Source organism: Rhinopithecus roxellana, chromosome 4, assembly GCF_007565055.1.
Source record: "Rhinopithecus roxellana isolate Shanxi Qingling chromosome 4, ASM756505v1, whole genome shotgun sequence".
Lineage (NCBI taxonomy): Eukaryota > Metazoa > Chordata > Mammalia > Primates > Cercopithecidae > Rhinopithecus > Rhinopithecus roxellana.
This window is the reverse complement of record NC_044552.1, coordinates 119,082,946-119,110,902: the sequence shown is the minus strand read 5'-3', so window position 1 is coordinate 119,110,902 and position 27,957 is coordinate 119,082,946. Positions and strand designations below refer to the sequence as shown.

General features: G+C 41.7%; 1 protein-coding gene across 2 annotated transcripts; it reads right to left on the bottom strand.

The window, feature by feature from the left end:
- On the bottom strand, nt 1-27,957 carry IL22RA2 (interleukin 22 receptor subunit alpha 2). Of its 2 annotated transcripts, XM_010379487.2 has the most exons (6): nt 27,722-27,957; nt 18,033-18,158; nt 14,675-14,810; nt 11,309-11,487; nt 4,168-4,337; nt 1,135-1,947 (listed from the first exon to the last, which is right to left on the bottom strand). In XM_010379487.2, the coding sequence occupies exons 2-6, from the start codon at nt 18,091-18,093 to the stop codon at nt 1,798-1,800; spliced, it is 696 nt and encodes a 231-aa protein (XP_010377789.1). In that variant the 5' UTR covers nt 18,094-18,158; nt 27,722-27,957; the 3' UTR covers nt 1,135-1,797. The 2 variants fall into 2 exon arrangements, with proteins under 2 accessions (XP_010377790.1, XP_010377789.1); XM_010379488.2 differs by lacking the exon at nt 4,168-4,337 and having other exon boundaries at nt 1-1,947; nt 27,722-27,953.

Genomic DNA, 27,957 nt, shown 5'->3' with positions numbered 1-27,957 from the left:
TAAAGCAAAAAATTAAAGGATTTATTGAAATCGTGTGACAATATATCCCTAACACAATGAAGAAGATGACAATTATGATTTTCACATAGTATTTTGCACTTGCCTAAGCACAAAAGCAAAACCAGAGCAAGGCGAACAACATACAAACAAAATTTGATGATATCTAATAAGTTTCATGAAACAACCATAAATGAATTTTGTTTTATTAAATCAGGCTTCAGGACTACTGAATTGCATTCACTAAAATGCTGTTTGAAATTTTACTTACTCCCCACCCACCCCACTACTCTTAATTCATCGCCCTCCCCACAAGAGGACAAAAGGCAAAAAAGTTAGTAAGCAAGATATAAATAATAATTCAAAAACGGAGATCAAAGTAAATTTTTTTTTCAGTCTCTGCGTCTATGCTCAAATCAATGTTTTCTGAGCATACAGAAAAGCAAGGAAACCAATTCTCTAGCTCTTGCTCTGCCTCTTATTCTCCTCCAGCCCCCAATACATTTCTGAATATTTTTTAATCCATTTATCACTGAGTACTTGTATATAACCAGAAGCACTGACTATATTGTTAATCATACTTTGGAGCAATTTTCATAGGGAATTGTATAAATGTTCTCTGATACGTATCTCCTCACTAGAAAGACAACCTTAAACATAATAAAGACTTAGCCTGAAGTGAAGAAGGCAACTTTCTGTTGACCACACTGAGCCTTAGGTCACCAGATTTCTACTCAGGAGAGGCAGTGGGCAGGAGGGGCAAGTTTGGAGGGCTTTGTTTAGTTCTATAATCTCTGTAGGCACCCACCAACACCAGTCCTTCTCCTACTACCCACTGTGTGCTTCCAGCTTCAAGCTGAGTGCTCTGCATGGACCCCAGCAGTTCCCAATAAACCATCATTCATGGGATCCTCCTGTATAGAGATGAGGAAGGCGCTACAAGCAAGACATGCTTGGCCAGAAGGGTTGAGTAATGAGGTCTCTTTTCTTCTTTGTCACTAAAAAAATTACATTTAATTTTGAGGATAAAGATAAATTATTCTAAGACAGGATGAAAAACTAAACAAAACAAAAACAAATGTAGAAAAGAAAACCTTAATACATCTTTTAAATGAGGGACAATTGTATAGAGTAGACTTCCTTGTTGTTAATAGTTTTAATTCAGATATCAATCTAGAAATCATAAGTTTTTTTCCCAACACCTGTTCTTATTTACATAAAGTAGAATTTAAAACAAAAATTTGATTCATTAAGTAGAAATATTTAATAATAATAAATACATAAAAAGTATATTCATATAAAATAGAAATGCATGAAAAATATTCATCCATATAGAAATTTTAAATTGTCATAGCAATGTCAATTTAACTGGCTCAAGAAGAGAGTGAAAACCGATTGCTTCAGGATTGCTTCAGTCTGTAACGCTATTTAAAAAAAATTATTTCAACATTTTCTTAAATACTCTTCATTGGTTGTTAAATTTTTATTTTGCTGTCTTAGAATGAAGGTTGTTATTAGGGATGTTACATTCAGAAATCAAGTTCCGAATTTCATAGAACCCTTTATTCTCTGCCTCATCTTTACATTTCAATTTTTTGGGGGAATGTCATTCAAATGTAGTTTACAAATGAAATATAAAGGATGAAAGAATGGGTAAACAAAGACGTCCTCAAGGTGTAACAGTGAATATTGCTTTAAGAAAATACAAAAACAACTTTAAATAAGATCCTTCAAACACGAGTCATCCCATTCTCAGGGAGCTTCAGAATTTCCACATTGCTGAGTGCCAAATTCCACAAGTCATGGAATTTCCACACATCTCTCTTCACTTCTCTGACTTCTTCTGTCTAACATGGGCTGATATATTTCAGCCACTACACAGTAGCTGGAATGTGGTGTTAGAGCTTCAATTTCAACAGCTCTGTGGGCCCCTTCATAAACCTTTTGCTCCTACACACAAGAGAGAAAATAATCAGTTGGTAAATGGCTGTCAGTAAGTCACAGTTGTATTTTTGTTTAAATTAACAAGTTGTACATGGTCACAGCAGTAGATGGGTTGTGGGGTTTCTTCCCAGACACACCCTTCTTTCCTAGAGTCCTAGGCCATAGCCTAGGTAAAGGTAAAGGGACAAGGCAAGTAGCTGTGTAGGTGCAACTTGACTTCTCCTTGAGGGCTGCTGGCTGGTTGACCCTGTGGTCAGAGTCTTCTTTTTAAGAATTTTGGGCCGGGGGCGGTGGCTCAAGCCTGTAATCCCAGCACTTTGGGAGGCCAAGACGGGCGGATCACGAGGTCGGGAGATCGAGACCATCCTGGCTAACATGGTGAAACCCCGTCTCTACTAAAAAATACAAAAAACTAGCCGGGCGAGGTGGCGGGCGCCTGTAGTCCCAGCTACTCGGGAGGCTGAGGCAGGAGAATGGCGTAAACCCGGGAGGCGGAGCTTGCAGTGAGCCGAGATCCGGCCACTGCACTCCAGCCCGGGCGACAGAGCGAGACTGTCTCAAAAAAAAAAAAAAAAAAAAAAGAATTTTGTTTGTTTTATGAGACACAGTTTCACTCCATCGCCCAGCCTGGAGTGCAGTGGCACTATCTCGACTCACAGCAACCTCTGCCTCTCAGGTTAAAGGGATTCTCGTGCCTCAGCCTACCAAGTAGCTGGGATTACAGACGCACACCACCACGCCAGGCTAATTTTTGTACTTTCAGTAGAGACGGAGTTTCACCATGCTGGCCAGGCAGGTCTTGAACTCCTGACCTCGAATGATCTGCCTGCCTCAGCCTCCCAAAGTGCTGGGATTACAGGCATGAGCCACCCCACTTGGCTTTCTTTTTAAGAATTTGAAGTGTGCAGCGAGATGAGCAGAGATAACTGCAGGCATGCAACTGTGGCCACAGAGAGACAGAAAGTCCAAGAGACAGAGCAGGATCCCTTAGAACTCACTTCTGTTTCCCTTCCCAGTCACCACTAAGCCTGCCGGCACTCCATGTCCTGCCTCTGTCCCTGAGATTGCTTGCCTGTCTCCTAATAATCCCTCCCTCCTTTGTTTCTAAACCAGTTGGACTGTGGTTTCTGCTCCTTACAACAAAAACCCCTAATCTTAGATGACACCAAAAAAGGAACAAATTCAATTATCCACCAAGTCCAGACAGAAGCACCGATGGTAGATTAGAATACCACAGCAAGGCCGGGCATGGTGGCTCATGTTTGTAGTGCCAGCAGTTTGGGAGGCCAAGGCAGGTGGATCAGTTGAGCTCAGGAATTTAAGACCAGCCCAGGCAACATGGCTAGAGCCTGTCCCTACTAAAAGTACAAAAAACAATAGTTGGGTATGATGGCATGCACCTGTAGTCCCAGCTACTTGGGAGGCTGAGGTGGGAGGATCATTTGAGCCCAGGATGTTGAGGCTGCTGTGAGCTGTGATTGCATCGCTATACTCCAGCGTGGATGACAGAGTCTGACAGACCCTGTGTCAAAAAAAAAAAAAAAAAAAAAAAACATAGCAAAACTGGCGCAAAAATAATCATGTGATTCAAAAGCTATTTTAAAATAAGGTGTGAGGCTGGACATAGTGGCTCATGCCTGCAATCCCAGTACTTTGGGAGGCCAAGGCAGAAGGATTGGTTGAGGCCAGGAGTTTGAGACCAGCCTGGGCAACATAGTGAGATCTCGCCTCTACAAGAAAAAAAAAAAAAAAAAAAAAGCTGGATGTGATGGTGCATGCTTATAGTCCCAGCTCCTCAGGAGGTTGAAGCAGGAGGATCACTTAAGCCCATATGTTAGAGGCTACAGTGAGCTATGATCACCACTGTACTCCAGCCTGGGTGACAGAGTGAGACCTGGTCTAAAAATAAATAAATAAATAAGGTGTGCAAAGCCCATAAAAATGATTATTTGTGGCAGTCACGTGGAATTAAATACTGTTAATACCAATCTTTAGATATGCAGGGAAAACCGTGGAGACAAACCGAAGGATGGAAAGGGCACACACACATTCGATGGTGATGCGAGCACCAACGGTGGATCAATACTGGTTGAGAGTAAGAAGAAATTAAAGATAAGGAAAAATAAGAGGAGGCAGAGTAGCAGAAGAGAGCATCTCATATGACCAAAATATTGGTTAAATAAACAAAAGAAAAAACACTAAATATATCTATTCATCTGAACTTACCTTTTCTAGTGAATTGGTTATTATAAAAACTCGGTATACTAGTTCATAGTAATCTTCTATAGATATATTTTTTTCCTTTTGGTATCTATATGGTAAATTTGGAGCATGGAGAATTACCAACAAAGATCCATTGACTTGGGTTATATTCATGACTGGAGGATCTATTTTTGCTGGAGAAAAAACGTAAAAATTTGACATATCATCAAATGAATATATTATATACAGACACATTATGTATAATGACAAATCAGCTTGGTGGGAGGATCACCTGAGCCCAGGGAGGCTGAGGTTGCAGTGAGCTATGATCATGCCACTGCACTACAGCCTGTGCGGCATAGTGAGACCCACATCAAAAAGCAAAAACAAAAAGAAAAAAGAAAATTGCACATATATTTGAATCTCAAACCTTTATAAATTTAGGGGGTGTTAGATTCTTACCAGAGTAAAGATGGAAACATACAAATTACTTTCCTCTGTTTATTGGAAGGGCTTTCTTAGTCCGCCTTTTGTTTGTTTGTTTGGTTGGTTGCTTTTGGGTTTTTGTTGAGACAGGATCTCATTATGTTGCCCAGACTGGTCTCTCACTCCTATACTCAAGTGAGTCTCCTTCAACTTCCTGAGTAGCTGAGATTACAGGTGTATGCCACCACACCCAGGCTAGTCTGACTTTTTATTGACAGTGTAGCCCTTGGAGGTTCTAAGATTTTTGTGGGGGTATTAGTTATAACTCTCTGCCTTGTGCTGGCCTAAAACCTTGTCTTTAGTCCTGGGAGTGGCTGTTACCACTGAGGGTCTAGTTACCACATCCAGCAAATGCCCTCAGGGCAGCTGGGTCACTATGTCGATCCTCTGGTTCCCCTTTGATTTCCCTGTACTTTGTTTTGGCCCCCCGAGGATTCCCTTTATTTTCATTATTGCCCCTCTGTGGAGTTTGGAGAATGTGTTTTATTTTGTCCAGAATTTCTAAGTGTTTTAGAAGAAGAGACTTTCCTACTCCCAGGCTACTTAATTTGGAACCAAAAGTTTTTAAACCACTTTCCAACTATATTGGAATAATGTGATAGTTAACTTTAAATACACATGTCTCTTTTGTAGTCAGGCACATATTTCAGGCATTGGCCTATCAGTGAGTCAGCTGCAGACATCACAGGGCTCCTGACTTATGATCTGTGATGCTAGATTTCTTGACCCATTCACTGATTGTGATTGTATTACAAGACCAAGTCAAGATTATTTGACCTCATAGCACTTTACTCGTTAACAGCTTTCTCCTTGAAATATTACCTTCCCACACTATTCATGAATGTATCAGCCCACAGATTTCCTCCTATCTCTTTGGCTATTCCTTCTTAGTCTTCTTCTAAGATTTTTCTTACTCAGGCATCAATATCTGATCTTACTCAGCCCTCAATGTCTGGTCTTACTCAAAACTGCCTCTCACTCACTACTCTCTCCCTAGGCAATCCTATCAATGCCCGCTGTACTGTATGCATGAAATGACTCACAAATTTTTGTCTCTAATAGACTTTACCTTTGAGTCTTGGATCTGAAGAGATTGTCCCTTGGATCTCTCAAAAGCATCTTAAACTTAACATATTCAAAACCAAACTCATAATCTCTATTACCTTGCATCCCACCAAAGTAGTCTTTTTCATCAAACCCCATCAAAAACATCTCACCCATTCAGCTAATTATGCATGCAAGAAAATTAGAGGTAGTCTTTGACATGTTCTCTTCACCATTATATCCAGTCTATCACCTGGTCCTGCCAATTTTTCTTACTAAATGTCCCTCCAGGAATAAATTTTCTCTAGTCCTTTTCATCAGCCAAATTCTGTCTCCTGTGGACTATTATTAGTAACCTACTACTTCACTTATCCGCATCCAACCTGTTCCTCCAAATATAGTCAAAATGACCTTTTCTATACACAAGTCTGATCATATGGCTCCTGAGTAAAATTACTTTTTTCTGGAGGAAGTCACAACTCTTTAAAAAATTATTGTACCTGCCCTACCTTTCCAGTCTCACTTCATTATGGACCCCTTCCTGCATGCTCTTCTTCAATATACTGCTTGTCTTTCAGTCTCTTGCATTTGCTATGCCAGAGGGCCTTTGCAAACGCTGTTCCATTGCTTGGAATGCTCTCTTCTTTGCCTCAAGTGATCCTCCCACCTCGGCCTCCCAAAGCGCTGGGATTACAGGCATGGAGCCAGCGCACCTGGCTTTCACATCTATTTTTAATCCAAGCAATTCTAGGGTCAAATAATACTGAAATCTCACTAAGTATCAAATGCTGCTTTTAACTGAAGAAAGTTTATTTTGTTTTATTTTATTTTTAAAATATTGCTTTGTCTCTAGATAGAAACCATAAATCATAACTTCTTAATCTAAGATAACATCCTGCTGCTCAAAAACAGGTGTCAGAGGAGCCAATGCATGCAGCTGGCTCATTAGTCTATATCACAGATGCCAGGAACATGCTGTCCTGAGGACCTAGAAACATGTTTTTTGAAATATGTCCTTCAGAAGTTCTTAGGAGCTGTGGTAAGAGAGTGCAAAGCTGGGGGTGAGGAGGCAACTGAATGGGTGATTCTCTCACTACTGCATCAACAAGAGTAGTAGCTATAGACTGGGTTTCTTACTCTTCTACTAAGAGGCCTGAAATCAAATGACTTTTTAAAGGACCCAGTCTAAAGTTTTTCTCTTTTCTTTTCTTTTCTTTTCTGATTCTTTTAGGGAGAATGGTCATACAGAAAACACACAAACCCTTCTTAACTCAATACTATCCCAATTTAAATAGAATTGAGCTAAAGCTGTGTCAACGTCTTTGGCTATTCTTACCTGACTGGCCTAATGGCTTAGACTGAAGGAAGCTCTGTTTGATAAGTTAATTTGAATGTGACCCTATTTCTAGGCTTGAATATAATAATCAAACTGATCTGTAAATTCCCTTCACTGCTGTTCATCAGTTTAGTCATGAAATCTCCTTTTCCTCAACTAGAGAATTGCTGGTTGAGTGTATTGGCCTTGAATTTCAATGTATCCAAGAAACAACGTGAGAGTTACCATGAATTAGTTTGCTCAACTCTATTCCACCCTCTTGCTAATTAGAGAGTTGGGGGGAAATGCATCTAGCATTTTGGACATGATCCAATTAATTTGGATCTAATTGGACCTTGCACCAGTTAGAAGAGGTGTATAGATGGATCCCTAAGTACTACGATACAGAATGTGAATATTTCTGTGGCCATATGAATGCAAAGCAAAAGGCTCATACTGAAAGGCAGTCTTAAAAAATCTAGGTGGTTAGAGAATTGTAAGGAACCCATAATAGACAAAACAATCTTGAAAAAGACATACAAAGAGGAGGGCTCACGCTTCCCAATTTCAAAGCTTACTACAAAGCAACAATAATCAAAATAGTGTGGTATGGGCACAATGATAAATGTATAGATCAATAGAATAGAATTGAAAGTCTGGTAATAAACCATGCTTCTATGGTCTATCGATTTTCAACAAGTGTGCCAAGAACACTCAATGGGGATAATTTTCAACAAAAGGTGCTGGGACAACTGGATAGTCATATGTCAAAGAATAATATTGGACCCTTACCTCACACCATATACAAAAATTAACTCAAAATGAATCAGACTTAAATGTAAGACATAAAACTATAAAACTCTTAGAAGAAAATATAAGGTAAATCTTCCTGATTTTGGATTTGGCAAAGGATTCTTAGATATGACACCAAAAGCACAAGCAACAAAAGAAGAAATAGATAAGTTGGATTTCATCAAAGTTTAAAATTTGGTATCAAGTGATACCATCAAGAAAGTAAAAAAGACAACCCACAAAATGGGAAGAGCTAGCTGAGAATCATATATCTGATAAGACATTGGTATGCAGAATATATAAAAACTCTTACAACTCAAAAATCAAAAAATACGATTAAATTTTTAAATGGGCAAAGGATCTCAACGTACAATTCTCTAGAGAAGGTACAAAATAGCCAATACACATAAAAAAGAAGCTCAACATCATTAATTAGCAGGTAAATGCAAATACAAACCACATGAGATACCATTTTATACCCATTAGGATGGCTATAGTCAAAAAAGATTGGTAAAAATGTGGAAAAATCAAAACTCTCATATATTGCTGATGGGAATGTAAAATAGTGCAGATGCTTTGAAAACAGTCTGGCATTTCCTCAAATGATTAAACATAGAGTTACTCTGAGACCCAGCAATTCCACTCCTAGGTATATATTGAAGAGAAATATGTATGCCCAGCTGTGCGTGGTGGCACATGCCTGATAGTCCTTGCTACTTGGGAGGGTGAGGTGGAAGGATTGCTGGAACCCAGGGGTTCAAGACTAAAGTGAGCTATGATTGTGCCACTGCACTCCAGCCTAGGTGACAGAGTAGGATCCTGTCTCTCAAAAAAAACAAACAAGAAAAAAAACAAAAAAACTCCCACACAAAAATTTTTACATGGCTGTTTATAGCAGCATTATTCATAACGGCCAAAAAGTAGAAACTACCCAAATGTCTATCAACTGAGGAATAGATAAATAATACGTGGTATATCCATATAATGTACTATTATTTGGCCACAAAAAGGAATGAAGTACTGATACATACTACAATCTGAATGAACTTTGAAAACATGTTAAGTGAAAGAAGCTGGTCAAAAAAAAAATCATGTATTTTATGAGTCTATCCAGAACAGGGAACTCTATAGAGACAGAAAGATTAATAGTTGCCAGGGCTGAGGGCTAGGGGAATGGCAAGACTGGAAGGTGATAACCAAAGGGTATGGAGTTGCTTTTTGAGGTGATAAAAATGTTCTAAAATTGACTGTGAATGATGGTGGTACATATTTGTGAATATAGTAAAAACCATTAAACTGTATGCTATATGCTTAAAGTGTAAGCTGTGTGTATTATACCTCAATAAGGCTGTTTAAAAAAATCTAAGTGGATGCAGTGACAATCTATTTCCCCAGTGTCCTATAGTTGCTCTATGGGCTCTTGAACAAAATAATTACATGATGGAGGATATATGGAGACTTAACAATATGGATCTCCTCTTATCAAATTTGGTCTGACCTTCAGAGTGTCATTGCAGAGTGATCTTCCTTTCCAGGAAGGATGATCAATGTTGAACCCCTAGTATAGTGCCATATTCCAGGGGCTCTCATCTTCCATCTCGTTGCAGGTAGGTTTTTTTTGTTCCCTTCCAAAACGGAGGGGGCAAGAGACACTGGTTATAGTTTTTCTTTACTGCTGGGTATAGATTCTGGTAACAGATTCTGTTTATAGATTTTTATTTACTGCTTCAATGCTTTTATCAGCAGACCCCTCACCACTCCTGGAACCACACATACACCCATAGATGTAGTCAATGCCTTATTCATGAGCATAGTACTCCACAATATATTGCTTATGACAAAGAACTTAAGTTAATGTGAAAGGAGTGAAGTAAGGTCTCAAGACCCACAGGACAAATATATGTCATATAATGTCATATATTTGTCACTCAGAAATCCATGACTCTATAGGAAGGTGAAATGGGTAATTGAAAACTCAATTTGAGAGATGTCTTGTGAATTGGCATATGAATTGGTAAATGCTCCAATTGGTAAATGCTTCGCTAAGCCTGGGGCTAATATACGGTGCTATTTCTTCCATAGACAGAATTCACTGGTCTAGGATACAAGAAGTGGAAGTGAGAGGGGCAACTCTGACTGTTACCCATAGAGAACAACTCATGACATGTTTTTGTTTCCCATATACTTGGCCTTGAATTCTTCTGGTTTATAACAAAAATGGTTTCCAAAAATTGGAAGTTGAGGCTCTTGCCTGACCATTTGGAGCTCCTTGTGAAGCTCCAAATGAGGTTTTTATATTGTCTGGGGTGATTTATTCTGATTTTCAAGGCATAATACAGTAATAAATACATTGGGGTCAGGTGGAAGAATTCTTGGTAGCCTCTGGTGTACCTCTTAGAGCTTCTCTATTCAGCTCTAAAAATAATATAAGGTTAGATCAAGCTGAGATAGGAAACACCAAAAGGACTGAAACTCCTCATGGATAAAAAGCTGAAGTGCTTAAAAGAAGGTGAATGTTGAGTTTATAATGAGAGAAGAAGTCATAAATATTAACTACAGCTTCATGACTAGTTGCAGTTATGAGGACTGTGGTAAATATCTTTATTTTCTTTCTTGTTCTATTTATACACATCTTTATATCTATACATTAAACCCCTTCTCTCTCTCTTTTTCTTTTCCCTACTATTTTAGCCAATGTCTGTTGGTAATGGTTCATTTTATCACCTATATCTTAGATTATATTATTCTATGATTGTGATTAAACTAAAAGAGGAATAAATATCATTCAGGATGGATACTGAGAAAGCACTTTTGGTCTGCCTTTTTGGGGAGGTGAGACTGAAAGTCTAATTTCCTCAACAGAAAATTATTTTAATGAGTATTTTCATGAACTTAACCCTCATGTTTGGGGAAGGACTAGGGCACCATGACAAATTCTGCTGTCTAAAAATACTTTTCTGGGGGCTGGGCATGGTGACTCACACCCATAATCCCAGCACTTTGGGAGGCCAAGGGGGGCGGATCACCTGAGGTCAGGAGTTTGAGACCAGCCTGGCCAACATGGTGAAACCTCGTCTCTACTAAAAATACAAAAATTAGCCAGGGATAGTGGCACACGCTTGTAATCCTAGCTACTTGGGAAACTGAGGTCGGAGAATCGCTTGAACCGGGAGGCAGAGGTTGCAGTGAGCCAAGATCGTGCCACTGCACTCCAGCTTGGGTGACAAAGCAAGACCCTGACACACACACACACACAGGCTCTGCAGTCAGATGCAGTAAATGTGAACCCTGACTTGTATAATACAGGTCATGAGACTGGACCAATGACTAAAGCCTCTACATCTTGATGTTCTGGGCTAGAAAATTAGGATAATAAAAGCTATCTCCTAGAGTTGTTCTGAGAATTAGACCAAATGAGATAACTATGTAGAGCCCTCAGCAAAGCACAAGGCCTAGTCACTAGCTGTGCTCTGGGAGGGCTGTCCAAAAGCAGGAAGAACAAGGGCAAAGAAACTCCATGGAACTCACTTTCCCACCAGGGAGTGAACCGCGGCGTCATGCTCCAGTCTGAGTAGCTCCCAGCCGAGGCTGCCCTCACCCTCCCGTAATAAGGTTCCTGTATGTCTGAGGTTTCACTGGTAAGGTCACAAAAGAGTTCTTGAGTACCCCAACAGTCTTCTTTATTTTTCCATTGTCTCTGTCCATATCTGTAGCAGGGAAAAGGCAAAGATCTGAGTTTCTTTTCTCCACTCAAGGAGTCTTCAATATTTTCAGACTAATAATTCTTTATACCTGATTCTAGTATCAATATCACCATGATAGCTTATGGCTACTCTTCAGAATCTTTAAAAAAATTCCTTCTTATTAACTGTCTCAGTCCATTTTCTGTTGCTATAACTGAATACCCGAGACTGCGTAATTTATAAAGAAAAGGAATTTATTTCTTACAGTTTTGGAGGCTAGGAAGTCTAATGTCTAAGAGCCACATCTGGTGAGGGCCTTCTTGCTGGTGGGGACTCTCTGCAGAGATTTAAGGTGGCAGAGGACATCATAGGGATTCAAGAGAGATGGCTTTAAATACATATATATAAAAAAAAAACAGAAAAACAGACCGACTTTTCTTATAACTAGCCCACTTCCTCAATAACACTTTAATTCATTAATCCATCAATGGATGAATCCATTCATGGGGGCAGAATCCTCATGACCCAATCATCTCCCCAAAGTCCCACCTCTCAACATTGCTGCATTGGGATCAAGTTTCCAACACATGAGCTTTTGGGGGACACATAGAAGCCACAGCATTACCTAAAGTGCTGTCTTGCTGGAAGATAAACATCCCTGACACTTTCTGTATCACTAACATAAGGGTTTTAACTTATTTTTTAATACTTGGCATAATGTTCTTTCAGGTGTGTGGACTGACTTCCATGTTTGAATACTCACTCTCCACATCCTTAATGCTCTGTGGTTTTGAGTGTTTGTGGTTTTTCTTTACTTCTCATCAGCTCGCTATTGAGTAATGCGGCTGCTTCTGAGAAGTTGCTACCACTTTTCATCTCAGGTGCTGCTTACCCAACATACATGATTAATCTCTTTATTGAAAATTGACGGGAACTTTTAGTGAGGACTATATATGGAGCCCTGTAATTAGGGGTTGGGAGAGGGGGAGTGAAACCCATGAAAAAAGGTAGTGAGGCAAGAGACAGAGAGGTTGACTCAGCCTGAGGCCACAGGATGGTGTAATAGTCAAACAGAAGATTCATGCTTTGTTTCCTTACCTGCCATAAATCAGACCAATGCAACAAAGTGATGGTGGGGAACAGAGAAGGAATTGGAGTCTGGGGAGAAAGGTTTCCCAAATTATTTATTGAAAGACTTGAAATCTAACTTTCTAGACACATAATAAGGAAGATTGACAGTATCTGTACTCAGTAATCTACATGGTGATAGCAATTTCATTCTATCACAATTAAAGCAGTACCACAACATGTATTGAGTATACTTTGATGTTTCAAAATTATTATTTATTTATAATAAGTCCTTAACTTAGCTGTAATGACTGACTTCTCATTGTTTATCCCATTCTAAATGTAAGGGATATAACAGTACTATAGTCCACGAACTGGATACACCAAAGTGAAAGTTTTCAAAATTATAAATTTGTCTTGTGCTGTTGAAAATCCCTTAGAGACAGGAATGGATTCAGGTATTCTGGGGTCTGAAATTTATATAATCTTGGTCCATTTAGTGTTTCTATAACAGAACATGTGAGGCTAGGTAATTGATAAGGAAAAGAGGTTTATTTAGCCCATGTTCAGCAGCCTGGGAAGTTACAAGAAGTGTGCTGCCAGCATCCACTTGGCTTCTGGTGAGAGCTTTTCATGTTGCATAAGAACATGCTGGAGAAGGTCCATGGGGAAAACAGATCATGTGAAGAGGCCAAACTCAAGGGGCATCCTGGCTTTACAACAACCACTCTGATAGAAACATTTCCATGACAAATTCAGTCTTGCAAGAGTGAGAACTCACTCAACTGCAGCAATGATGGTACCAAGTCATTCATGAGCACTCCATCCCCATGATCCAAACACCTCTTACGAGGCTCCACTTCCAACATCACCACACTAGGGATCAAATTTCAACATGAATTTTGGTGGAGACAAACTCAAACCATAGCAGCTTGGGAGTCCTCTTTAAGAAAAGATTTATAAATATAAAATCCTTGCATGAGGTCCTGAAGTTTAATCTTCCTTAGATTCATGGTAAAACAGTTTCTAATCTTCTTAGTACTTCAGTCCACAAATAGGTTCACTTTTGACCTATTTATACTGCTCAAGGGGAAGTATAAAAAGAGTACCAATCTTTACTTCCTACATGCTGAAAGTATCTCCAGCTATGCACAAATCTACTTTTGTAATGAAGAAATGAGCATTGTAAAGATTTGCGAATTTTACAATCATTACATAAGATATGTAGAGAGAAGTAACAGTGGTTAAAGATGGAAATGCTTCTGGGGATATTCCTTCTGAAAGTAATTAGAGGGAAAATCTGACCTAGGACCTACCCCATGCTGGAGAGACATGGATGAATTTATGGGATACAAATTGCTATTTTGGCCATAGCTGCATTTGATTTTCTGAATTTCTAGTGAAAAACCATGAAAGTTAAACTGTAATATCTCCTGTCTCACTGTCAGGAGACAGGATTGAGCCTCAACCCCTCTTGCGCCCCAAAAATATATGAGGGGGAAAAACCTGACATTTTCAAATCAGAAATATTTGTTTCCAAGCCTTGAGCCAGGAAAGGTGTAGATTATATTTGAGTTTTGGCAATGATCCAGTAGGGGTAGCCTGAGGATCACACGAGAGGAACATGCAGCAGCGTGTTCTAGTTTGTGCTCATGCTTACGAGACTCATTAGTTTTTGAAAAGAATTTTCTAAATTGTAAATCCACTCTGAAAGTGACTTTTAAATTAAAAATTTATTTTACACACTCACCTCCATGTTTGCCACAACTTCTTTTTCAACTATCAATAGTTTCATTCACTGAGTACTTTTTATGGGCTAAATAAGTTGCTTCCAACATTCGCTTGACAAATCTGTATTGAGAATCCACCATGTGCCAGGCTCCACTATGGAGGTGAAGGCTGAGCCTATGAGGTCTTGGTGCAGGTCTAGGGCTGAAGTATCTGCCCAATGCACTGCATACCATCATGCATTTTGAGTCCCCAGGCAGCCTGCAGGGGAGACAAGTCACTGCTATACTGACCTTGGTTTCTTCTCAACCCCGCTGAAATGGAGAAAAAGCTCGGATACTAACACTCCATTGCATTCTAGAACATATTATCCTAGTGCCATCTCTGTCAGCTGAAGGAGACTCAATTTACTTACATTTTGTACTGCACAAAATAGACACTGCTGTTGCCAGTAAGTGCCCTCCCAGGCTGCCATTGCAAAATGTTGTGAAAATTTCGGGACTGAAATTGTACCCTCTGAGGCTTCAGAGACTCATGTGCTGGCTGAGTTCCTAAGATAATAAGAGAAGGAAGAACATTGAACGTTGCTAGGAGCACTGTTGTTCCCAGCAGTAGTTTTCAATGGAATAGCTGCATCAGGATTCCCTAAAGCAGTTGCTCTATGTGCAGATAGTAGAGGTGGAGCCCAGAAATCAACATTTTGAATCTTCAATGCAATTTTGATACACGCTAAAGTCTCAGAATGATGAGTTCCAGATCATAAACATGTACATGCTATCTTCCCACCCTATTTCCCAGGCTGTGGGGGAAGTAAATTGCAGTAAAAAAGAAAAAAAATTGCTATTATTTTATCCCCAAATAGTGATGGAATATAATGACTGAGATAAAGGACCCACACTGAGACCAACAACCATCTTCTTAGGAACCACTATATTGGTACTACTCAAGCAAAATTTGCTAGGGACCAATTCTGGCTCCAGGATCTCAGCCCAGCACTCAGTCCCTCCTTTCACAGGTTCTTGTTCAATCTCTGGGTCCTGCTTCCAAGTAGGTCTGCCTTTGCTGTCCCACTCTTGAATGGCTGTATTTACCTGCCTACATCCTGGCTCCAAGTATCCAAGCATAATCCCTCAGATGAAATGGCCATGCTAATGAGGAAAACAGACCAAGACCCTGCTGGGGGGCTAGTGTTTCTGAGACTAATCATGGCAGGGGATGGGATAATTTTGCACTGGCATGACTTGTGCTTTCTTCCTCGAATCATGCAACATAGGTGCTACAACCTCACTTGCCTTTAGTCACATGGAGGCAAGAGAACTTTGGCAAAATTTTGTTTAGGGTTCAAGGTTTCTTATAAGGGATAAGAAGTGGGGCAGAAGGAGGAGGAGTCAGGAAGCATATCTTTTTTTTTTTTAGATGGAGTTTCACTCATCGCCCTGGCTGGAATGCAGTGGCGTGATCTCAGCTCACTGCAACCTCTGCCCCCTGGATTCAAGTGATTCTCCTGCCTCAGCCTCCCGAGTAGCTGGGATTACAGGTGCCCACCACCACGCCCGGCTAATTCTTTTGTATTTTTAGTAGAGACGGGGTTTCGCCGTGTTGGGCAGGCTAGTCTTGAACTGCTGACCTCAAGTGATCTGCCTGCCTTGGCCTCCCAAAATGCTGGGATTACAGGTGTGAGCCACTGCACCGGGCCAGGGAGCATATCTTCTGTTTTCTCCCTAACCTCATCTTCTGTCACCGCGACCCCTGTGTTTGCAGTGTTGTCTCCTTCACTTGCTCCACCATGACCCTGATGACTCTGCCTTAGGGCCTCTGCACTGGCCCTTCCCTTTTCCTGGTCTGCCTTCCCCTGGATCTCACATGGTTCATTTCTCCACCTCCTTCAAGTCTTTGCTCGTTTGTATCACATTATTGAGATGGTTAAAAAAATACTCCCAAGCCCATGTTCTCAGCTCTGAACTTTCAAGATTTGTTATTTTCAAATGAACAAGACTGTTTCCTCAGGCCTTTCTTCTTACTAACCAAATAGTATGAATACTGTTATTTGCTTTTTAATTTGTTTTCACTTTTATTGTTTGGACTACCATCAGTGCATCAAATGGTGTTGTGTTCTTGGAAAGAGTCTACAGCCACAATTGATTTTGCTCACAAAAATCACTGCCTGATCAATCATCTTTAGAACATAAAAATTCCAGGAGTTTTCAGGAGATGATAGGCACAATTTCCTGAAGGCCTGCCTAGAATTGATTTGCTAACATGAAGATAGATGGCTTAATGCCTTTTATCTCTCTGTCTATGGATTTCTTCTCTCATTTTTGTAACATCAGTGCTACCACCACCAACAGTAATAACACTGGCCTAGGCACTAAGGGACTTTTATCTGCATTCACTCATTTAATTTACCCAGCTCTTCTATGAGGAAAGTACTGTGCATTATGGTCTTCCTCTTAGAGACTGAAAAAACAAAGCCTTGGAGACCCGAAGGAGCTTGCCAGGCAGCAAATGGTGAAGCTCATTTTGTTCCCAGACAGTCTGACTGTAGAGCCTGCCTTTTCCCTCCAACAGAAAGCCAAGAGCAAAGCCATGGGAGAGAGGAGCTAATGAAAGAGACAGACCAATTAGAAGCTGAGGGTATACTTTATATTCTTCCTTCTTCCCTCCTCCTCCTCCTTCTGGCTGGCATTCATCAAACATTGAACATATATGAACATTAACTTATATTAGGCACTATGTTCAAAGCTTTACAACTTACTTAATTCCCACAGCCACTAAGTAAGATAAATATTTTTATTATCGCATTCTACAGATGAGGAAGCTGAGGCTTTAAAAAGTTGCATCTCATACTCAAGGTTACAGGCTTGGTAAGACGCAGAGCCAGGAACATTTTGGTAGCATTTGAATTCCTGCCATATTTTGCTAAATGTGCCCTTGCTGTTACCAAGGACCAGAGTCTTCTCAAATCCAAACATTTCTGCAAGATTAAGGCTTGAATTGCTTTTATGTATTAGTCACTAGACAACTGGCAAGTTACTTGAATCACTTACACTGAGGGGTACCTATCTGTAAACTTAGATTCTTACAGGCTTGCTCAGAAGTATGTGGTGGTGATAAGATGCTCTACACTCCTGCAGTGTCCTCCACGAATACCAGAAGCAAATTCTCACCTGCTGTTTGTGGTCCCTATCCTGTGCCAGGCACTTCTCTAAGCATTTGGCATATATTAACTTATTTAATCTTCACAGTGACCTAGAATCCCCATTCTATTAATGAGGAAATTGAGGCAGTTAAGTAAAGTCCCCAAGTTTTCCTACATAGTAAATGGCAGATCTGAAATCCAGACTATGACAGTTTGGCTTAGGAGCCTATGCTGGTAACCACCATGATATAGTGTTCCTTCAAGGTAAAAGACATTCTAAGGTGAGCAAGAGCCAGAGAGAAAGAGAGGGAGAGAGAGAGGAAGGGAGGGAGGGAGGGAGGGAGGGAGGGAGGGAGGGAGAGAGAGAGAGAGAGAGAAATGGATGTGCATTTGTTCTGTATGGAGTCTCTGCATGCTCTAGAGAGCCTTTTCTTTAGTGGGTACTCATTAAGTATATGTGCGGTTATTCAAGCTGCAGATAGACACTAACCCCATGCCTGCTCTGGTCATTTAGTGACATCAAAAGCTGCAGTCTTTATAAAGTCCAAAAAAGCACCAGTGCTATTTCTAACAGATCCTTGATCGGACTCAGATGACAAAGCTATGAGCAATTAAAAAGAAACAAAGCACTTACCTGCTATACCAGTAAGGAAGAAACTGATGAGGAAGCCTAGAAAGCAATGTTTAGGCCTCATGGTTGCAAGTGTGACTGTTCAGGCAACCAGTGTTCCCTTTAACCAGCTCAGGACCAAAAAGGAAACTAAAATCCACAAACAGACCATCACTCCTGGGTTTGAGGCAGATGGTTCCTTGAAGCAACTACAGTTTTATTTTGATACGGCATTATATTATTTTATTTTAGGCAAGTTATGAAAGTATAAAAATCACTTCAAAAAGCATTTGCTGTCACTTTTATGTGGAAGCTTGTTTTTATTGGGAAGCTCGTTTTTTGTTGGGGCTTTGTTAGCTGTGGAAAGGCAAAACACTGAGGATGGGCAGACCCAAAGGGCAGGGCAGTGCAGGGATTGTGCAAGTGGCAAGCAGGTGAGTGAATGAAACGACTTGTGGGGCCTTAAGGGAATCTGGCCCCAGGAGGCGGAGAGGCTGCCAAAGACTAAGACTTGGCAGCCAGTGTGATTTTGAGTAATATGCTTGGCAGTTGCAGCTATCGGGCCCACTGGTTCAAAGCAAGAGGGGTCTCTCGTTGATTCACTCTTTTCCTCCCCTTTTGGTAGCTCCCCAGTTAATCTCCGTGCTATGCCCCATACCCTCCCACTGCCTCTAGCTCTCCACAGGGCTCCCTGCCATACCCTTCAGCCTTCTCCACTCCATAGTGGTCCTGGGCTCCGTTTAGCTAATGCCTATTCCTCTTCCATTTTCACATGCAGTCTCCAGTGAGCTGGAAAAAGATTTTGAGCCCGTCAAACTGCACGATTCCTTTAAAAGATGAATGGGGAAGACACTCCTTTTGAGCTACATTAGATCTTTTTCACATTGTCTTTCAAATCTGATTGAACCAGCTCATCTGTTCTCTATGATTCATTATATCATTCTTCTTACCATTTTTTTTTACTCCATGTGTTTAGAGGTACTAAGATTACACATGAAAGAACAAAAAAGTCATGTTCCATAGTGAGCAAGTCTGTGCAAACCTACCCTTAAAGTCCAAGGAAGCTGAGAGGCCAAAGAAAAAGGCTGACATATCCAGTTTCTCAGAAAGAAGCATTTAATAGGGACTTATGAACAGAGCCATATGTGTGTCCTGGACAGTGGCAAGACAAGATGGTGGACCCTCATGCCATTGCCCTGTAGACCTGAAGAAGGAATTAAGGAAATCAGCTATAACCTAATAGTGGTAGTAATAGAAATGTTAAAATCCTCTTAAAGTTACTGCAAAGTGTGACCCCCCCACCCCCCGCCACTGTTACACTGAAGTTAAAAGGGAATATTAACAGCCTGTCTTCTCTCTGTAAACAGTGGACCTTATCTATACTCCCCAACTCCACATTCCTCAAAGTTTATTACAGGCCCAGCAAGTTCCTGCACAACTGCAGGGTCACAAGACCGATAAGTTTAGGTTACAAGACATGTCTTTCTCAAAATGTAAGAAATGTTGTAATGCTGCCTTTGTTTCTTGCTTCTGTAACTCACTTGCCACCTCATGTAGTTCCCATCTTAAGATGTTTAAAAGTAGGAAAAGCTCTTTGTTCATGGCTCAGACTTTCTGGACGTATGTCCTACTGAACTGGTGATCACCTTAATAAACTCTCCTGAACCTTTTTCTGTCTCTCCAGTCTTTGATTGTCCCACAACATTTCTGGGGGCCAGTCCGGGATTAGAGATGGCAGATTTTCTGTCTCCTTTGCCTGTGGGCTAGAGTCCCAGGATGTGGGAGATCTGGGGTCCTTGGTCCTGCTGGGAGAATTTTAGCCCAGAAGGAGAACAGCCGTTCCACATTCCGGAGCCTTCCCCCAACGGCACAACTGGAACCAGTGGAAAGGGTTGCAGGACAGTCACAGGAACAGTATGCAGACATATGAACCATGGTAAGGTTTGGGCCCTAAGGCAAGACCTGTCCCATAAGGATGGAAGGGGAGCCTGGTCACCTCCCAGGGCGTGACAACTAGTCCAATCCAAGGGGGTTGGAACAATGGGAGAGGCCCATTGATTCAGATGAAACTCACACTCTAACTGACACCAGACGCAGGTGGGGCTTGTGAGTCGGTCAGAAAGGAAAATCATTTTGGGGATGGGGGAGGTGTGTGAAAGTGTGTGAAAGAGATGGTCTCAGGAGAGACCAAGGCAGGGTTGTTGTGGGGAGGCACAAATCTCTTAGTGTGGACTGTGTGCTCCGAGGTGAGTGTGGGAAAAACCAGACCTAGGACACTGCATACAGCCCACAGGACCAGCTCCACGGCTGCAGGTAGCTGTGACACGAATTAAGGCATGCTCCTGGCTAAGCAGTGTCCGAACCTCCTATAATAGGACCTGGTCTGGGGGATCCGAGAGTGAAAGCATGTCGTGAGGGAGGAAATGGGAGGAAAAGCGTCAAAGCCTACTCCGCTGGAGTGCATGCTGAAAAACTTTAAAAAAAGATTTTAATGGTGATTATGGGGTTAAGCTAACTCCACAGAAACTGAGAACCTTTTTTGAGATAAAATAGCCATATTTTAATGTAGGGTGGCCAGCCAAGGGGACAATAGACAGGGAGATAACTGGCTGAGTGTTTCAGGTGGTTACCAGGCTTGGAGAACAGCCTGGGCAGCTGGATCAGTTTCCATATATTGACTCCTGGCTAAATGTAGTTCAGACCCGTCCTAAGTGGCTGCAGGCCTGCTTTGAGACCTACTGTAAGACTCTAATGGCCAAGACAAAACCAGAAGCAATAGAAAGAAACTGCAAGGCATCAGGAAAAAAAAGGAGTCACAGGAAAAGCAAAAGCAAAACAAAACAAAACAAAACAAAACAAAACAAAAAACCTGTCCTACAGGCCCCACCTGAAGAGTTAGAAATTCCACCGCACTATGCACCAACTTATCCTCCCTTGGCCCCTGGCAAGGCTTAGATAGGAGGCTGCCCTGGCTACCTCCGGAGACTCAGACTCAGAAGGAAGCACCCCTCAGGCAACACCATGCAGAGAGGAGCCAGAGCCCTTGCCTGAAAAGCCAGGGGAGGAACTCCAGGGGGATATGGTCAGCTGCCTTAGGTCAGTTCGTGTGCAAGCAATGCAGATGCCACTCTGAGAAACCTGGGGACAAATTTATTTGAATGCACAGAATGAAGTCCAAGGGGGAGAATAGCTCTTCATTTATCAGTCCTTCTCTACTACTGATCTCTTAAATTGGAGACAACATACTCCATCCTATACAGAGAAGTCTCAGGCTCTTATAGATCTAATGCAGTCCATTTTCCTAACTCACAATCCTACCTGGGCTGATTGCAAACAACTTCTTCTGTCATTATTTAATATGGAAGAGCACTGTAGAGTTATACAAGCCACTCTCCAGTGGCTGGAGAACAATGTACCCGCAGGCACAAGAGATATCAGGCAGTATGTACAACAAGCACTCTAGATAGAGGCTGATGCAGGCTGGGACCCTAACCAGGCTCAAGGGCTACAAAGTTTGCCACGGTATCAAGAAGCACCCCTAAATGGAATAAAGGCTGGAGGGAAAAAGTCCACCAATATCGGAAAGCTCTCAGAGGTCTGCCAGAAGGCAGATAAAAGTCCCAGTGAATTTTATGAGAGGCTCTGCGAGGCTTACTGGCTTTACATGCCACTTGACCAAGAGGCTGCAGGTAATCAGTGTATGGTTAATGTGGCATTTGTAAGCCAGGCACAAGAAGACATAAAGCAAAAGCCTCAGAAGTTAGAAGAGTTTGAAGGCATGAATATTACCCAACTTAGGTGGCTACTAAGGTATTTGTAAATCAGAATGAGGAGGCCAAGAGAAAAGCTAGATGCAGAACTAAGGAAAAGGCAGACTTGCTGGCAGCGGCCTTAGTTGGAAGAGAAACTTGTTTTGTGAGAGGATGTGGTCATAGTTGCGGTCATGATAGAGGACAAACTAGGCAAAACCGGGAAGCTAAGCCAGGACAAGAGGGCGGACCTAGGCTTGAGAGAGATCAACGTGTGAGATGCAAGCAGATGGGACACTAGAAGAATGAATGCCAAATTGTCCAGTGCCCTTGTTAGGAAGAGACTTGCTCCAGAAATTGCAAGCACAAATCTCCTTTGCACCAGAAGGGGACATGACTCTAAATCTAGGTCAAAGAAAAGCCATGATAATGACCATTACTGTCCCAACAACAGAGGAATGGTAATAATTTGGGTGCCCCAAACAGTTGTTACCCTGATGGAGCAGAGGGGGCATCACTGGCTTTCTAACCCTAGGATGTTAAGATATCAAGGACTTTTGTGTAAAAACCCCTACATAACCTTGGGGACTGTGAATACTGTAAATCCAGCCACACTGCTGCCAATAGAATGGGTGGAGCATGGAAAGCCCCTGTTGTGTGACCCAGGGTATCACTGTTGTGTGGAAACTGTGGATGAGGTTTTCTCAAGCTGAAAAGGCTTAAAGGACTAGCCCTTAAAAGACCCACATGTTAAATAGTTTACTGATGGAAGCAACTTCATATCTAAAGGTGTCAGATGGGCTGGATATGCAATGGTAACACTGAATTCAATAGCCGAAGCCTGCCCTCTGCCGGTTGGAACTTTGGCCCAAAGAGCTGAGCTAATAGCTCTTACTAGGGTGTTGCTTTTGGCCAAAGGAAAATCAGTGAACATCTATACTGACTCAAGGTATGCCTTTGCCACTTTGCACGCCCATGGAGCCATATATAAGGAAAGAGGATTGTTAACTACTGAAGGAAAGGAAATCAAAAATAAAAAGTAAGTAGAGCAGCTCTTAGAAGCTGTATGGGCTCCAAAAGAAGTAGCCATCATCAATTGCAAAGGGCATCAAACAGGAGGAGGTGACAAGGCTAGAGGAAACAGAAAGGCAGACAGAGAAGCCAAAAGAGCTGCAATGACAGAGGTAACTAAGAAGGAAGAGGAAACCTTTGCCATGCCCTTATTGGAGCTTCCCCTTAAGGAACCCCCTAACTACTCCTCTAATGAAAAGGCTTGGTTTGAGCAGGAAAGTGGAAGTTACCAGAAAGGAGGTTGGTGGAAGTTCTCAAACGGGAGGCTCACCAGCCATCCCAGAAGCAATAGCCCCCAGTTCATAAAACAGTTTCATCAAGGAACACATATGGGAAAAACTGCATTAGAGACTCTTGTAGGATGGCATTTCTATTGCTGTGCGTAACTGCCATCACTCAAGCCATTTGTGAGTAACGTTTAACTTGTGCCCCAAACAATCCATAGGAGGGGCCAACATGGCCCTCAGGGATTCAGGAAACTGGAGCTACACTCTGTGAAAACCTACACGTGAACTTTACTGAGCTGCCTCAGGCCGGAGGCTACCGGTACATGCTAGTGTTTGTCTGCACTTTCTCAGGTTGGGTCAAGGGATTTCCCATCAGGACAAAGAAAGCTCAGGAAGTAACCAGAATCTTATTAAAGGACATTATTCCTAGATTTGGACTGCCTCTAACTTTAGGATCAGACAATGGCCCAGCATTTGTGGCAGAAATAATACAACAGCTAACGCAGAGGTTAAAAATCCAATGAAAACTGCATACAGCTTATCACCCACAGAGTTCTGGAAAGTTGAAAGAATAAACTGGACACTCAAACAGCTTTTGAAAAAGTTCTACCATGAAACTCATCTAAGGTGGGATCAGGTGCTGCCCATGGTCCTTCTCTGAGTCAGGTGTACCCCTACTAAATTAACTGGGTATTCGCCCTGTAAGATAGTGTTTGGCTGACACCCCATCATAACTCAGATAAAAGGAGATTTTAAAAATTGGGGAATTAACCTTAAGAAGGCAAATGCAAGTCTTAGGTGAGGCCATGCAGGAAATACAGGGTGAGTAAGAGAAAGAATACCTGTTAGCCTCACAGATGCAGTACATCCCTTCCAACCTGGAGACTCTGTCTGGGTCAAACGATGAGAACCCAACCACTTTAGGGCCTTTATGGGATGGCCCCCATATTGTGATCTTGTCTACCCCCACTGCTGTTAGAGTTGCAGGTATCACACCTTGACTTCATCACAGCCGGCTGAAACCAGCAACAGCCACCGCCCAGGACCAGTGGACCAGTCAACAAAACCCAGACCACCCGACATGGTTGATCCTGTGGTGAAATCAAGCCACTGCTGACAAGGACAACTGCCCTGCTCTGACCACACCGGAGGCTGGTCAGTCCACGCATGACTAAAGCTTGAGGAAACATTGAGCCCTGCTCTAGTCACACAAACGGAAGCTGACTAGTCTATGCATGGCTGAAGCCTGAGGAAGTCAATGATACATAAGTAAATGTGGCTTAAATTTACAAACATAGTTATACTCTTACTTGTAGTAATTATTTTGCTGTCCTGTTATCTCTGCAAATGCTGCCAAGCTTGTTGCCTAGAAAGGTGCCCATGCATAGTATAAGCTTAATCATATTAGTAATACTGAAGCCATGGACACTTTCACCTATGGTTATAAAAGGGGACCAGGATGACTGTCATCACTGTATGATAGAAGCCTGATCCGGAAAACGTGTGACTAAAACTCTGTTGTACCAGACCTACTGTGAGTGTACAGGGACTCATACAGGAACTTGTGTTTATAACCAGACTAGTTACTCAGTCTGTGATCCTGGAAACGGGCAGCCCCAAGTATGTTGTGACCCAGAGTTCTTGTTCTATGACTTCTTCTTTGAAGTCCAAATTGGTCAACCCCTAATGCCCCTAAGACCCGGTGAATTCCTGCGTGGCTGCAGGGTCACAAGAGTGATAAGTTTAGGTTGCAAGACATTTCTTTCTCAAAATGTAAGAAATGTTGTAATGCTGCCTTTGTTTCTTGCTTCTGTAATTTGCTCCCTGCCTCACGTGGTTCCCACCTTAAGATATTTAAAAGTAGGAAAAGCCCTTTGTTTGGGGCTCAGACTAGCTGAGCCGGTGATCACCTTAATTTAATAAACTTTCCTGAACTTTTTTCAGTTGCTCCAGTCTTTGATTGTCCCGCAACAGACCCAGGGCTTACATACCACTGGGAAGGGGCCTGCGTGATTCAGAAGGAATGTATATGACAATTGAAGTATGATAACATCAAGGTACTTTTGACGTACAGGCAGGACTTATGACAAGTATGTGTTCTCATACAAGGAACAATAGATAAACCAGATATCTTAGAAGGCTTCCTGGAGAAGGATTAATCAGAAGTCAACATGGCAGATTAGCATCTAAGATGAAGTTGCTTCGGCCTCCACAACTCATAAAGGTTTTGTTGTTGTTAAAAAGAGAGGCTCTTTAGCTCAAAAGGGGAAATGTATACTGGTTTCTACTTTCTCTTGTATACTCTCTTTCAAGTTCTTGGTAGAGTAACTCCTTTAGTAAGGAATAATGATGGCTTCTAAGCAGTATCCATCCGTCCACCTATCCAATAACATTTCACAAATATTTGCTGTCCCACCATAAACTAGGAATTAGTCTTAGTAGCAAGGATGCAGCAGCAGATAAGACAGACATTGCCCCTGCCTTCCTTAAGCTTGCTTCTCAAGGGAAAAGTAGACAATAAGGAGCTATGGCAGGGTTACGACTTCTATTCATCTAGCCTTCTCTGTGTCTTTCTTCTCCTTCTTAAATGGGAGATGAAAAGTCAGAAGCCGGCTTGTAAAGCCACTTTGCCTCCCACCCTCCATCACAACCATTAACCAAGACTAGAATGTGGGAGGGGAAGGGAGTAAAATTCAAGTGCTGAAAGGAGAGGACTGGGTGCTGCTGAAGTGGAGGAGGCAGAGTCTTCAAAGAGAAAGGGAAGGATGGCCTTCCGCATACAGACAGGAGCAGAGGAGGTGTTCTCAAGTGTAGACCCTCCATCCCAACCCCATGACCCAGCACCTGTGAACATTTCTAGACACTTGGGTGCCTGAGACTGTGAGGCCTTGGGTGGAGCTGGGGCCACGCAGGGAAAACCTTATTCCTGATCAAAGGGTCTTAGAAGACAGCCTATCAGAAATTTCTTCAGAAACCAGATCCCAGTGGACCAGGCCACTATCATTTGTCATTTAACAAATTTCAGTTATTGGAGGGCAGTTGCGATGCATGCTTTCTAAGGCCAGCCCTATATGGAAAGGTTTGTGAGGATAACATCAGGTTTCCCAGTGCCTCTGTTCTATGTCAGTCTTCTGAATCCAGGCTTGTATCTCCTCCAACTGAAGTTTTTGGTGATTATAAGGTAGCTTCTGCTTTGAAAGAAGAAACATGCAGCACATCTTATGTTCCCTTTTCACCTCCTCATGCTCATTAGCTTGCAACCTTCTCAGCATTGGTATTCAATTCCCTGCTAACGTTGCCCACTGAGCTCTAGACTTCACATTGACTTTGGTATTTAAATGGGGGATGATAATCTGGGTTTGAACTATTGATGTTCAACAGCTTCAATACCAATAGATCTCATTTTGAAGCAATCAAACTGCTCCAAGTTCCAGCTAAGAATAAAAGGAAAATATTTAAATTCGACGTTTTATGATGAGAGCAGCAGTGAATGATATTGAGGTTTCCACTGGGTTGCTTTGTCAAACAAATGAGGGGAAATTAGGGGAAGTGGGATAAGCAAAACGTATTTAATAATTGAATTCTCCCCAAAACATGAGCTTTCATGCTCTGTTAAATTTCACAAACCAGACCAGTTCTGTCACTGTTCAATTAGCTCTAATTGTGTAATAGAACCTGCATAAAAACCAACACTGTCAACAAGGCCTCAAGGTAGATGAAAAGATAAAATTAAATTCTAATTTCCCATCAATCTGGAAGCAGAAGAATTTGTACAGAATTGTTTCAAATGAAATGCCGTTTTGTTTGGGAAGTAAGAAAGTTTTAATCACTAGGGGATCTCCGCTCTGACTCCTTTCAGGCATGAAATGCTGGCTTCATTCCCTGCCCTTCCCCCTCCTCAGCCCCACTCCGCAGCAGGGAGAGTCCACCTTGATGGTGACAATGGGTATTTCCATCATCGTGTTGACTCTGGAGAGAACTTGCTTAAGCCCCTGTCTTGAACAGACTTGATTCTCTTCTTCCTTTCTTCTTGTGGCTTTCAGTAGACCAACCATTTATCTAATTAAGGAATCATTATTCATTATTTTTAGGTGTGATATGGAATTTTGGGTTTTATTTTTATTATTTTTTTAGAGCTACCTATTGTAGTACTACAGATGAAATGGCATCATGTCTGGGATTTGCTTAAAAATAATACAAAGGCCTGGGAAAGGGGGTGACCATCTATGAGCTGATAATTGTTGAAACTGGTTGTCAGGTTTATTACACTCTACTTTTGTATATAGTTAAAATTGTTCATAACAAAGAAAAAAGATTTTTAAAGTTTATCTACAAGATGTGTCCGGACACGGTGGCTCACACCTGTAATCCCAGCACTTTCGGAGGTGGAGGTGGGTGGATCATTTGAGGTGAGGAGTTCCAGACCAGCCTGGCCAACATGGTGAAACCCCGTCTATACTAAAAATACAAAAATTAGCTGGGTATGGTGATGTGCACCTGTAATCCCAGTTACTCGGTGGGGCTGAGGCAGGAGAATTGCTTGAGTCAAGGAGGTGGGGTTTGCAGTTAGCCGAGACTGCACCACTGTGCTCCAGCCTGGGCAGCGATAGAGCGAAAGTCCATCTCAAAAAAAAAATAAATAAATAAATAAATAAAGGTTACCTACAAGATGCTGTCTTCCTTTTGGTAATTTTAATGCCACTGTAGTGTCAATAATAAGATCTCATAATTATGGGACACCATGTTACGTTTTTCCCATATTTTGTCTTTGTTAATCCTCTTAAGAAGCCTAGGAGGTTGGTACTATTATTCGTTTGATGTTACAGATGAAGAAACTGAGACATAGATAGAGAGGTGGAGAGAACTTGACTAGGGCTCTATAGTGAGTAGTGATAAAGTGAG